Source organism: Trichomonascus vanleenenianus (genome assembly GCF_965637985.1).
Source record: "Trichomonascus vanleenenianus strain CLIB 3782 genome assembly, contig: TRVA0_048S, whole genome shotgun sequence".
Lineage (NCBI taxonomy): Eukaryota > Fungi > Ascomycota > Dipodascomycetes > Dipodascales > Trichomonascaceae > Blastobotrys > Blastobotrys vanleenenianus.
In genome coordinates, this window is record NW_027481839.1 from 29,741 (window position 1) to 43,398 (window position 13,658).

General features: G+C 48.8%; 6 protein-coding genes across 6 annotated transcripts; 4 read left to right on the forward strand and 2 right to left on the reverse strand.

Moving 5' to 3' along the window:
* Positions 1–283: 283 nt before the first annotated feature.
* On the forward strand, positions 284–1,062 carry TAD2 (tRNA(adenine34) deaminase; the record flags this gene model as incomplete). The annotated part of the gene is made up of 3 exons (XM_076687002.1): positions 284–337; positions 412–516; positions 580–1,062. The coding sequence occupies 3 exons, from the start codon at positions 284–286 to the stop codon at positions 1,060–1,062; spliced, it is 642 nt and encodes a 213-aa protein (XP_076538744.1).
* Positions 1,063–1,800: 738 nt separating this feature from the next.
* SNX4 (Snx4p) lies at positions 1,801–3,225 on the reverse strand (the record flags this gene model as incomplete). Its single annotated transcript, XM_076687003.1, has 1 exon — positions 1,801–3,225. The coding sequence occupies one exon, from the start codon at positions 3,223–3,225 to the stop codon at positions 1,801–1,803; it is 1,425 nt and encodes a 474-aa protein (XP_076538745.1).
* Positions 3,226–4,890: 1,665 nt separating this feature from the next.
* TRVA0_048S00474 (FUSC family protein) lies at positions 4,891–7,932 on the forward strand (the record flags this gene model as incomplete). The annotated part of the gene is made up of 1 exon (XM_076687004.1): positions 4,891–7,932. The coding sequence occupies one exon, from the start codon at positions 4,891–4,893 to the stop codon at positions 7,930–7,932; it is 3,042 nt and encodes a 1,013-aa protein (XP_076538746.1).
* Positions 7,933–8,908: 976 nt separating this feature from the next.
* TRVA0_048S00496 (uncharacterized protein) lies at positions 8,909–9,499 on the forward strand (the record flags this gene model as incomplete). Its single annotated transcript, XM_076687005.1, has 1 exon — positions 8,909–9,499. One exon carries the CDS (start codon positions 8,909–8,911, stop codon positions 9,497–9,499), a length of 591 nt encoding a protein of 196 aa, XP_076538747.1.
* Positions 9,500–10,393: 894 nt separating this feature from the next.
* TRVA0_048S00518 (cell wall mannoprotein 1 family protein) lies at positions 10,394–11,026 on the reverse strand (the record flags this gene model as incomplete). Its single annotated transcript, XM_076687006.1, has 1 exon — positions 10,394–11,026. The coding sequence occupies one exon, from the start codon at positions 11,024–11,026 to the stop codon at positions 10,394–10,396; it is 633 nt and encodes a 210-aa protein (XP_076538748.1).
* A 1,336-nt stretch (positions 11,027–12,362) lies between these two features.
* On the forward strand, positions 12,363–13,007 carry TRVA0_048S00540 (uncharacterized protein; the record flags this gene model as incomplete). Its single annotated transcript, XM_076687007.1, has 1 exon — positions 12,363–13,007. The coding sequence occupies one exon, from the start codon at positions 12,363–12,365 to the stop codon at positions 13,005–13,007; it is 645 nt and encodes a 214-aa protein (XP_076538749.1).
* Between the last annotated feature and the right edge of the window lie 651 nt (positions 13,008–13,658).

Consider the following 13,658-nt stretch of genomic DNA (forward strand, 5'->3'; position numbering starts at 1 on the left):
GCGGCTCAAGTTGCCAGAGTGTTCTTTCACGTTCCGCGTCTCATTTCAGCCGTGCCGCCGATCGGCTATAGCCCGCGCGCGCGTTGGGACCAAACATATGTATATGACATGCGGTTGACGTGTTAATGTCGCGCGCGCTCGCGCGTTGGGAGGAATATGACCATTGGTTGACGTGTTTTAACGACGCGCGCGCAACAACATGACATTTTTCATGTTAAGCGCCGGCGACAATTCGCCACAATTCGCCACCCGCGGGACTGAACAAAGGAGGTCGTGTTGAGGAATGTCGCTTCTTGAAGAGGCTCATCTCAAGTTCATGAAGGCCGCTTTGGCCAAGGTGTGTAGAAAAAAACCTAGTAAAAAGAATTTTTTAATGGGCTAACCCGGTTTCCTTTTTTTTTTCTCCCGTAGGCTGAGGAGGCTCTCGAAGCTGGCGAAGTCCCCGTAGGGTGCGTCTTCGTACATAACGGAGAGATCATAGGCAGGGGCATGAACGATACGAACCGATCTCTATGCGTAAGTAAAAACACCATTACAAAGTATGCATGAGCCCCGTTAATTAAATTTTTTTTGTTATAGGGCCATAGGCATGCAGAGTTCCTGGGAATTGAGGAAGCATTGGCCAAATATCCACCGTCAATATTTGAAGAGACAGACCTCTATGTCACTGTCGAACCATGCGTCATGTGCGCCTCCGCACTGCGCCAGCTGCGAATCCGCGCCGTCTACTTTGGGTGCGGCAACGAGCGGTTTGGCGGGTGCGGCTCAGTGCTTACCGTCAACCGCCACAAGGGCCCGGAGCCCGGGTACCGCGCCTATCCCGGACTCTACAGGGAAGAGGCAATCATGCTATTAAGGAGGTTCTACGTCAGGGAAAACGACAAGGCCCCTGTCCCGCGCAGCAAGAAGTCGCGCGAGCTCAAGGACAACATGGAGACCCTCGACTATTCGTTGTTTATCGACGATGAAGAGGAATTTGTCTCCCTCTATGGTGCGGACCGACTTCATCTGTGGCAGGCTACGACTTCGCCCATTTCTCCCAAGAAGCTCAAACTCGCGTAATTTTCCCCGCGCCTTCTCAGGGGTACCCCTGCATAGACCACATAGCACACCATAATAGATCCATGCATTTCTACCTCCTTTTTGCCCCTTGACAGGCGATGGCCTGCCTTGTATACGTAGATCCAATTAGCAAGAAATACGTAGTCCCTGGTATGTTTACCTGGGGGCCAGCCCCCAGACCCCCGTAGCTCCGCTTCGCGGAGGAATTGGTCCGCAGATATAATCTACAATACCTGTTGGACTGGTCCTCGCATAATTCTATCCGTTTACACTACCTGGGGGCCAGCCCCCAGACCCCCTTAGCTCCGCTTCGCGGAGAAACTATCAGTCTGTAACCTACCGGTAGTGGCAAAAGCTTCTTCTGGGCACCTTATTGTAATCACTTGGTTGCTGAAGGAAGCTAATATATGTCTGCAGCGAAATATGCTCGAATTCTTTTAACCATTATCATGGAAACAAGCCAAAGAAAACTCTGGCTAGTAATATACGCATGAAAAGTTTATATAGTCGCCCCGATTTCTCCGCGCAGCGGAGCTCCAGGGGGGTTTGGGGGGGCTGGTCCCCCCAATGACAAATAACCAATGGTAACTCGTGCGGCTTATGCGGCTGCCGCCGCACGTACATTAAACGGCGTTAAAAAGTTAGAACAAATATATAAGTGCTAGTAAAATGGGTATGTTAACCAATAATAATAATAAAAATAATAATCAAAGCGAGGGTATCGCAAATCTAATCCCGTCAATCTTCGTTGCTTGGCGACCTGTGGCCTGGGGAGTTGTTGCCTTGGTAATCGTGAATTGGGCTCGTTGGACGGTTGGAAGGCTCTTTATCAAGGGCTTTGTAAATGTCCTCCCAATCGGTAATAAGCTTCTGGTAGAAGGTGATGTGGCTGTCGGCCAGACTAGACATGGTATCCTTCATTTCGCGGTATTTGATGCCATCAAAAACTTGTACCTCGTTTATCGCGCACTCCTCAAACGTCTCTGACGTGACTTTTGCATTGGCTACCTCTCGGGTCAAATCGCCAATGCGCTGATCGAGCTTCTGAATCCTATGCTGTCGTGACTGCTCGTGGTCTACGCCCCGCAGGTCTTCTACTTTCGACCTCAAAAAGTTAGTGCCCCCTCCAGCCTGCAAATTGTTCCGGTCCACCTGTGACCGGTTGAGATACTCCGTCAATGCCTCATAGTCGAGCTGCTTCTGTTCACGCTGCTTGATCAGCCCCTTGAGCGACTGAACATAGCTTTCCATGTCTCTCAGCGACACAATGTAGTCGCTATCCGTCTTCTCTCGCAGATGGTACAACTCCCGAGAGAACTCCTGGATTCCCCGGGCGAATTCGCTCACTTCTAGCCCCAATTTGGGCTCTAGGCTCGCCAGCTTGATGTTTTGTGTGGCAAACTCCTCCAAATCATGCACAAGGTCCCCCTGGTGCCGCATAGCCCGCGAGAACGCCCGCTCTATGCTCCCCAGATTCTCAGCTAGCTTATCGGCACGCTCCTTGACCTCTATCAGCTCCTTACTCTGGGTATTGACCTTTGAAAACGCATTGAGGAACGTATCGGAGATGCCCTCAAAAACACCCCCGTCCTGAACTACGATCTTGCTCTCCTTGTTCTTCTTGTACGCGTTCCAATCGCCAGACTCCAGAAATGCATAAAATGTCTTGCTCTTCTTGAGGCTCGGATGGTTGCCTATTCGCGTCAGGAACCGGTTCAGCGAACACGCCCGCCGCAGCGTAAATTCAGTTCCAAATCGGTCCCCTTTCAGATACTCCAGCCGCTGCTTATCTGGCAGCGGCGGGATCGCGCACGCCGGGTAATCATTGAGCAGGCTATTGAACAGGTACACAAAGTCGGAGAACCGGCGGCGCACCGTGGCGTGCCTGTTCTGGAAGCTCGGACTGTTCGTCTCCGTCGTCACCAGGTACGTGATGTACGGGTTCTGCGACCCGCTCTGCTCCTTCTGGGGCTCCCCTACATCGCACTTGAACCAGATCGTGTCCGTCTCCACCCCTTTGCCCGCGGAGCTCGAGCTCTCTGGCGGGTCGAAACGCGACTCCATCAACCCATTGGCTTCCGTGTCTTCAAATTGGTGGTCCCGTGGTACCTCCTGGTACTCCTCCGGCTCCTTATCCCACCGCACAGACGAGAATTCTGACATTGTCGCCGGGGTTCCTTCTTGTTCGTGTGGTGACGCTGCGTACCGCCCCAGGCTTTTGTTGTTGCGGGCCGCGCCACTGCGCTTTTACCTAATCCTTTCCCATCTGCTTATGTAATATCACCATCTCTTATTACCCTGGCGACATCTGGTAGTTACCACGACAACTGGGGGCCAGCCCCCAGACCCCCCGTAGCTCCGCTCCGCGGAGGGCATCCGTGTGCTTGTGTAGCTTTGCGCTTTTGCGTGAGAGCTACAGCGGAATGGTAGAGCCGTGATAGTACTATTTAGGGGGATTTGGCTGTGGTAGTAGTGGAATATATTCAGGGGCCTGCCCTCAAGGCGCTTCGTGGAGGGCTTCTACATTAGTAATCGTTTCCAAATATGTAATATTATGTCCAATCAATGAGATACTCAGCGTTTTAACAGTACGAGCTTAAAGCGTACTCCCCGTCCTCCTCCTCCTTCTTCTTAGCGTTGCTTTTGTTCAAGCCTGGGGCCCAATCTCCTCCTCTAGGCCCAACATCTGATCATTACATTAATCAATGCATCAGCATCGACTCAATTCAGCTTTCTTGTACAATTGGGGCATATGGATACTATCAATCAAGTTGGGGGCTAACTACCTGTATGTCATAACTGTAGAAGTATCTCGTGTAACCTATTTCATATATAGCCCCGAGAGTGCTAGTTGGTTCCTTGACCAAATATTCTAACCAGATTAATTACCTCAAACAACTCACTGGTTTCACCACAATCGCTAGAGATACATAAGATGGACTACTTAGTGGTAGATTCGTTGTAATTATGCCTCAGATACTGATATTGTACCGGGAGATATAACTGGAGACATGAAAAGGGTTGTGAAAAGTTGATTTTTTTATCCTGGCACCGTATATAGCAATTATCGGGAAGGGGGTAGAGGAAGGGTTCCAATATGTTATCACCGGTAAATAGATAGATTTGTCCATACTCGATGGTAATACTGGCCAATTCCTCCGCGAAGCGGAGCTACGGGGTCTGGGGGCTGGCCCCCAGGTTTGTGGAAGTATAGCAATTATGGGAGGCTCTAGCCAAACTCAATGCGGTACCGTAGTTCACGCTTTTATCACAATTGCCAAATATGCATAAGATGACACAGATCCGGTGGATACTAGACCCAGTCACTGATATTGTAGACGTATTAGGAGATGTTGAAAGTGTGTGTGCGGATTGATAGTGTCTGATCCCGTGTACCACAACGTAGGCTACACAGCCGCAACTAGTACCTCACACTTACTCAATTGAATCAATACGTATACACAATGTATGACAACATCTACCTTAATTGAATCATTCCGGCTACAATGTATTACACATCTACTCAATTGAATCACTACGGCTACACAATGTACCAGTACTTTCCAGGCTGCTGGTAATGAGGCTAGAATACCCTCCGCAAAGCGGAGCTACGGGGGTTTGGGGGCTGGCCCCCAATTGATGGCAGTGTAGTACCTCCTTCAGACATAGCCCTTGTTCATTCTCTTCTATATATATGGACCCAGCTCTGGGGTACATTGAAAGGCGGTAGGGGGGATGAGTTGGGGGAGGTTCACTTTGCGCGCGCGACACGACGACCCTGAGAAACGGAGAAAGGGCGATACGATCGACAGGGCGACCGAACTCCAAATGCGAGGAGGCGATGAGGAGGAGAACGAGCGGTTGCTCAAGGCGTCTGGGACAGGACAGGAGGCGGCTCCCAGTGAACTGCGGCGTCCGGAGTCCCCACGACCCTCGCGACCGTATAAGTTGATGCGGAAGGCGTCGACGATGATCACCGATCCTGCGTCGAACATTGACATTGTGGGGGTGAGAGAACGGCGAAGGACGGAGTCAGGTCTGACAGATGCTCCTGAGCTTGTGCTGGGCCCAGTTGATGTTCCATTTCAAGGCATTGAAGAGGAGGAAGGGGCATCTGGGTGGATTGCCGGGTCTTACAGCAAGTTCAAGGCATTGCTTGGGGATCCCAAGATCCAGGCGGTTCTGAAGTGCTCATTGGCCTATTTTGTGAGCTCATTGGGCGTTTACACGCCTTTTGGTCGGCTATACGGCCAGAGCGATAATAAGCACATGATTGCCACGATTGCCGTGTATTTCCATCCATCGCGTACATCTGGTAGCATGGCGGAAGCCATTCTCTATGTTGTATTTGCCTTGGGATACTCCTTTTTATTGTCTGTTTTGAGTATGGTCGTTTCCGCCTTTTTTTTCGATATCGACCAGCGCGGGCTCGGGTATATAATCATCATCATCGTATTCGTAGGTGGTGGTCTCGGGTCAATTCTGTACATGAAGACACGCATGAACCGGGTGACGTTCAACACGGCGTGTAGTGTAGCATCGATTTCGCTGGTGACGATTTTGATTAAAGAGGGGAGTGTCCAGGCCGGTCAGCTTTCCTACACGAAGCTCTACCAGAATTTCGCCATTGTGACGACAGGAATTATTGTGTCTATGGTGATATGCTATACAGTGTGGCCCAAGAGCGCTGTCATTGAGCTGAAAAAGGCGCTGAATAAGAGTATGGACATTGATGCGACAATGCTGCAGTACGTGGTGGATCAGTTTATTACTTCTGGGGAGATCAACAACGAGCACTTTGAAGAGCTCACTGCTGAGCTGAGCTCGAGTTTCAAGTCTCTGCAGAGTAACTTGGCCGATAGTCGTTTTGAGCTTTATATCTCTGGTCGAGAGAGGGAGTTCCACTTGCTTAGGAAGCTTGTTGCGTCCACCCACCGCTTGTCGGCTCACGTTGGGGGGTTGGTAAGCAGTGCGAAAACCCAATGGTACCTGTCTGAACCGAGCGGTGATTCGCGAACCGCCTCAGACGTAGTGTCCGTTGAGTCTGCTGACCATGTTCTTTCGCGAGTTTCTAGTCAGATTGGCATAAGCGATAATTACCAGTCTACCAGCGACGAGACTGAAGCGGAACACGATACGCAGTCGTATTCTGCGGAGCTGTATAATATCTTTATCAACCACTTGGGGCCGCCAATGCGAGGATACTGCTTTACTCTACGGGATATTCTTTCCAACGTACCTTTCAGCCCCTTCCCGGCATTGCAATTTGCCGATAACAGGCGGCTCAAAGACGATCTCGTGTATGCGACTATGGACTACTCTCGTTCCCGACAGGACGCCCTCTCTACTGTATACGGGCAGAGCAATTTCCGAAACACGCGGGACATAAATGTGGCTGCGGACGAGGAAGGCGTGGCAGCCAGCTGCGGCAATTTTTCCTACGTGCTCGAAGCATACGGCAAAGAATTGAGGGACTACATTGAAATTCTCGAAGATTATGAGAATCTCCAGCTGCGAAACCTCTCCAGGACATACGAATGGCTCAAATTTTGGGAGAAAAAGGAACCTGAAGAAGAAGTACGCACGTTTGATGTTATGACGTTGAGACAGCAGACCTTCTATACTCCAAAACCGTCTTCGGACGCCCATCAGCGCGCTCACCGGTGGTCCTATAAGCTGTGGAAGAGTCTGGGGGTGTTCCGGCAAACGGATGTCAAGTTTGCCATCAAAGTCGGACTTGGAGCTGCAGTCTATGCCATTCCTGCTTTCCTCGACCACTTGCGGCCTCTGTTTGGCCGGTGGCGAGGAGAATGGGGCCTTATTACGTACGCCATCATCATGAGCAAGAGTATTGGCGGTACTATGACTACGGTCAAGATTCGGATCTTTGGCACATTCGTGGGTGCCTTAACAGCTTATTTAATCTGGGCCGCTTTTCCGCGCAACCCAGTTGCATTGTCCATCTTTGGATGGATGCTCTCGCTACCCTGTTTCTGGATCATCCTGCATTGGAAGTCCGATAACCCACTGGGCAGGTTCATTCTGCTCACTTTCAACCTTACCGTGCTGTATTCGTACTCACTGTCGATAAACGACTACGACGATGACGACGATGAAGGTGGCACGACCCCACTTGTGGGCGACATTGCATTCCACCGCTTCGTTTCTGTATCATTTGGTACACTGTGGGCTGTTTTGATAACGATGTTCGTCTTCCCGAACAGTGCGAGACGACGGCTTAGGGATTTAGTCGCCGTCCAATGGCTGAGGATGGGCATCTCCTGGAAGGCTGATCCACTGCGCAATGAAGGGTCGAAGGGAATAATTGGGCTTAAGGGAGAGCTGGACTTTCAGAGTACGATGATCGAGCTTTATACACTGCTCTCGCAAGCCCCGCGGGAAGTACGATTGAAGGGTCCTTACCCGTCGAGGCAGTACAAAAGCATCCTGCTCAGTACGCAGCACATTCTAGATGCGTACCAGAACTTGAGCGTCATGGTAGCCAAAAACAAGAAGCCGACAAAACGCGAGGCAGAGATTATCCAGTACACGGAGGATGATCGCAAGGAATTGTGCAGCAGGATATTCCTTTTCTTCTATTTGGTATCTTCTGCCATTAAGATTGGATTCCCGCTGCCGGATAAGCTTCCCTCCACAGAGCATGCCATAGACCGGATGCTGGCCAAGCTAAACGAGTTCCGGGTAAATGAGGACCTCCATCGCGATTTGAGCCATGACGAGGAAGACTTTGTGCTTTTCTATTCTTATATTCTTGTCACTTTAACGATCACCGAAGAGTTATCCAAAATCGCCCTTGAGATTCAGGATTTGTTTGGTATTATTGACGAAGAGGCGCTACAAGTTGAGTAGTGCGAGCCATGTACTAATTATTTCATGTATACACAACTATATATCACTAGCATATTCTTATATTGCTTTCAACTTAGCAGGCGACCCTATCTTAATACCTTTCGTGCATTATATTGATACCATTGGGTTTTTTATCATGCATGGCACATTTTGCCTATGCCATTCAGTAACCGCGCAACTATGGTTCTTCTCGTGCTAATTTTTTTTTTTTTTTGCCAAAGGGCAAAGTGCCAAGGAGCGCAGATCAACGGAGTGTGCTCGCATCGGCGTTCGGGATTACGCGTCGATCTCGAACATGGTCTCACCCATCCGAGGATCCCACTCGATGCCTACCACGTATTAAAATTCAATTAGATTGTTGAAGAACCGAATCATAATTCACAAATCAAATTTATTTCCGTCTTCTCACCTTGCTATATTGTCATTGGCATTCCTCATGTAGTGATGTAAGTTGGCCGGGGGAAAAAAATAAGGGGTACAATATATTACTGCGATGAGTCTAGCCTCCATGGCGTCTGCAAACAACGGCAGCCCTACTACACCAGTTACTCGTACGTACGGAGCGGAGATAAATCGGCAGACCACCCGTCGTGCCACTGCCAAAGCTCTTTTGAAGAACCTACAGATAGCCATTTTCCGGTACATCTACCGGTACTACACTCGGATCCAAATAACTCACAATTTAAATGATCCCGGAGAACGTAACTGCCCTCCCCCCTCCCGCAAAAATAAATCTGTCGTAGCTAGTGTCTGCATGCAGGATTAATCCAGTACCCTGTACTACATGTAATTTCCATGTCAAAGTCGGCCATACAAAAAAAACGAATTACATAGCCTAACGGGGCATTAGGGGCATTGGCAGCCCCTCATTCTCGATATGTTCTACTGGAAGCGGAAGCGGCAGGCATAAAGCAGTACATGTATAAATTGAATTGAAATTCGTTGAGGTTTTCATCAAAACAGGTCCTGAAAAAATATGGTCTCCAAGGTCTCTGTTGTTTCCCTCGCTCTCGCCGTTGCCAGCGTCCTCGGTCAGACGTCGTGCACTCTTTCTGACAGTGTTCAAAAGATTGTGACTGACATTAACACGCTTTCTACCGACAGTGGTGCCCTCTCGACAAATTGCACTGATTGGTTAGATGGCACGCTCACAGACCTTGAAACACTTCTTGTTGTCCAAAGGGCTGTGTTCGCCGACGTTCAGCATGTCGCAAGTGACTTTGAATCTACTGATAGCAAGGCTGACTGCGAGGTCGCGGCCGTTCTGACCGCGTTCGCTTCCGCTGTTCCAAATGTCCTCGCCGGCATTAATGGTTTCGCTGGTGTTCGTATTGGCGACACGAACTCCATCTACAACCTGGCCCAGAATGCAGTGACTATGCTCGCTAATGCCTACACCTGGCTGCCATGCGATGTTGTTGGCTCGATCTTCTCTGCGGTGGATGAAATCACTCAAGCGTTGGACCAATTCCAGAATGCCTGGGGCGAGGACGTCATTCCTGCTCCAGCCCAGCCACCGACCTGCGGTGGATCGGCACCAGCTTGCAAAAAGACGGTGCCTCAGTAAAAGAGCACTAACTAGCTTCATGTTCCTATTTGATTTCGTTTCCTGATTTATTACTTGTTAATATTATCTTCGCTAGATGTGCTTTTTCAATTGAGCTTTAAAATACCGGTACATGAATCTGACTTGTATGTTCCGAATAGTAATCCTTGAAGGCGGCTTCAGAGGGTTCCAGTCCAGCTGCAGTGTATGATAATCGTGGCTAAAAAGGCTTAACAAACATATTTCCATTGAGACAGCTCATGAATTATTTAACATATATGTAATGAGTTCCCTATAGCCAGTACTACGTAGTGGCAGACACAAACACTTGCAACGGCACTGATGGGAGCCTAGACAGTCTTCGTTTAAACCTCAAGTATTCCCACCCCTAGATGCAATCGGGAGTACCATGGTAAGCAGTGATACCTCTCCATTTGTGATTCTCTGAGATGGGCGCCGGAGTTCAATTGAGCGTTCCATTAGAGAACTCGCTGCTCGAGCTTACCAGCCCTTTTTTCTGACTGCTTCCCATAATGTTATCTCAGAGCCTCCTCGGCTACCTGCTGCCGTTTTCGGCATTTTGCAAGCGGAAAAATATACAATCTTCTTCACCCTTCAATACTTCAATTCCTGTACGGTACATGCTTTTAACTGAAATGCCGAGGAATGATCAGGATAAGCAACATGTGTATTACAATGGATTTTTTTATATAAAAAAAATGAATCCTTTTTTCGTCATGATTATAGTACGCCACTTTTAATGTTGAGGAACTGGAACCCCTTTGGAGTTCCCTTCGCAGTACATAGGTCAGATTCATGCAATTTAAAGCTAAATTGAAAATGCTCATCGGGCGAAGATAATATGAAAACTGGTAAGACACGAACAGAATTCAAAAAACTGGCACATGAAGTTAGTTAGACCTTTGAAACCTGCTTCTTGCAGGCTGGTGCCGATCCACCACAGGTCTGCGGCTTGGCGGGAACAGCCGTGTCAGACAGAGAGAAGGCCGTCTGGCATTGAGCCAAGGCGTAAGTGATGGAATCCACTGCATCGAAGGTCTGACCAACAACGTCACATGGCAGCCAAACGTAGGCGTTGGTGAGCAGGGCCACAGTGTTCTGGGCCAAATTGTCGAGGTCTCCGGTGACTGTGGTCATGACACCGGCACCGTTGTTATTGAAGTCACTGTACTTAGAAGCAAGGCCATCAAGGGCATTGACGATGATTGGAGCAGTGGTATTTAGCGCGCCGATGACGGTCGTGATATCGCAGTCACTCGGGGCACTGTTGGATGCAAAGGCATTTGCGACCGTGTTCACGTCGGCGATCACAGCCTGCGCCAAATTAACAATATTATAGAAAGCATCGGAGGTAGTATCGCCGCCCCATTCATTGAGGTTCTCCACCAGGTTGCTGTTATCGTTAGAGAGGGTGGTAATATCAGCCACAATGGCCGTACCGCCGGTAGAAAGTTGGCATTGCGTTTGCTGGCCGAGAGCGCTAGCAGCAGCAAGAGCGAGGGATACAGCAAAAAGCTTGGAAACCATTCTTTTTACCGGGACCTGGTATTTGATCAGATGGAATCCTCAGAAAATTTCAGCTCAATTTATACTGTTTCATACCTACCGTTTCCGCTTCAAGGAGGCCATGCAATTCGTTTCTTTTACGGCCTACTTTGGTACGGAAATTACGTGAGGGTACAATGGTAAACTCATCCTGCGCATAGGCGCTACCTACGACAAAGCTGCATAGCCATTGCAGATAGCAAACTTGGCCTTCTTATTTTGAGATTATCTGCTCTGTGAACATATAAATCGTGAGTTATTAGGTTTAAACGTATTCCGGTGCACATGTACGATCAGTCAAACGAGTATTGGCAGTGGCACTTAGGGGGGGGAGGGGGGGAATCCGCCAGATCTGACATCCCGTGCGTACAAGTCATTGGCAGAACTGCCGTTACCAGTTGCATTTAGACGCAGAGAAGGCTAGACTCTTCACGGTGCAACGTTTTACCCCCTATTTTTTCCCGGCCGACCCACACCACTGCATGACTAATGCCAACAGCAATTCTAGTAAGGGTGGTAAGGCAGTTAAATATATTCGGTTTGTGAGTTATGATTCGCTTCTTCAACATTTTTAGGGTATTTTAATAGGAAGAGAAGGACATCGTATGGATGAGACAACGTTCGAGATCATCACGTAGTATGTATGGTATATATAGTGCCAAGACCATTGGCAGCAGGTTTGTATGGCCTTGCCCCACGTTTTAGCCTTCGACGCCCAGAAATACAGTAATTGGGGAATTAAGCCTTTCTCATGCTTTTTGCTTTTTCGGAAAATGCGGCTTACAGTGAAGTGCAAATCAACGGTATGTTCGCATCGATCGGCCGACGCGACGATCTGGAACATGATCTCTCTGTATTGCCCTAAGATACATGTAGATTGTTGAGCCATGGCATTGCTCATATAAATGCTGTTTGAGTCGACCTGGCAAAAATAAGGGGGAGGTAAATATACCCGGTATTCCACCAGTAACCTTCGCTGCGTCTTAATGCAGCTGGTGACGGCGGCCCCGTCACTGCGTTAATGGGCGTGTCCGAATGCAATGTACCATAAATCGCTAAAGAAAGCCGAGCTCGTTCACAATGATTATGCACCTACTCGTAGACTACATACTCTAGTGTACATATCGTCTGCATGCACGACGAATCTAGATAAGTTCCACATCACACAGTATAGGCGGTGAAAAAATAAAACAATTGCCTGCATCCTGTCGGTTCGCAACGGCTCCGGATAGTAGATGTACTCTTCTGGAAACGGGAAAGGGGACATTGCAACCATATAAATGCTTGAAATTCTCCTGGGATTTTCATCAGATCAAGTATGCAGCTCTATAAGAACATGATTTCCAAGCTCTCTGCTGTTTCCGTCGCTCTTGCTATTACTAGCGTCCTTGGCCAGACGTGCACTATTTCTCCTAGTGTTCAACAGATTCTGGACGACCTCAGCACCCTCTCTAGCAACAGCTATACCCTCACGACGGAGCTCAATAGCTGGGATGGGTCTGACTTCGGCAGTACCTTCGACGTGTGGCCGGGGATTGTGTCCTCCGTCGTGGGAGATCTCGCAAATGATTTTCAGTCCACCGACAGCAAGACTGATTGTGAGGCCCAGGCCGTCGTCACCGCGCTCGTGGACGTTAAAACAAACTTCATCGATGCCTTTAATGCCATCACTGCTGTGGGCAATTACTTCAATAACGGCGGAGCCGATGTTTCATCCGAGGAAGCTGGCCAGCTGCTAGTCAAAAACGTGGCCTTGGATGTCGTGTCCATGGTCTACTACGCCTATACCTGGCTGCCATGCGATGTTGTTGGTCAGATCTTCGATACAATGGACGAAATGTTTGTAGCCATGAATCAGGCCTGGGCGAGCTTTGTCATCGGTATCGTGGACGCTCCAATCCAGCCACCGACCTGCTCGCCACCAACTTGCAAGAAGCAGATTGTCCAGAAGAGGTCTAACTAACTGCGTGTTCTAATTTGCTAATTCTGTATTGTGTCACCGGTTTACCAGTTTTTAATATTATCTTCGCAAAATGTCATTGTCAGGTGGGCTTTAGAATACATGAATCTGGCCTCTATCCTGGCAATATTGCATCTAAAAAGAAGTACAGGGGTTTCCTCCTCACCCCTCAACAGCTCGAATTATTTAAGATACTCTACATGTACTGTAATGAATAGGTGTTAGGTATCAATATTACATGATAGCAACGATGAAAGAGTCTGGACTTGGTCTTGCCTTCCTCCCACAATTGCAAAGACTTATTGACACGGTCTTCACGGGAGTGAGCATTACGCCTTCTGCGACTCGTTCTCGACTTTGGATTTTGGCTCAGAGTTTTGAGTGTTCCATTAATATACCGGTATATGGCAACTCAAGCTTACCAGCCCATTTCCAGATGTTTTCTGTCTCCTGCAGCATTTTTGACGGAGCGATATCGCACGCTCCGGTATTTAATTCCTATACTGATATAAGTAGGGTGAGATTAGTATGCAAGCCGCATGGGGTCCCAAGTCTCGGGACATTTGGGATTCTGTGTTTTCACGCGTTCAAACCCAGTAGAATCCCGTCAATGTTACTATCCCCCGCATAGTCTTCCAGCTGGAATGCCGAGGG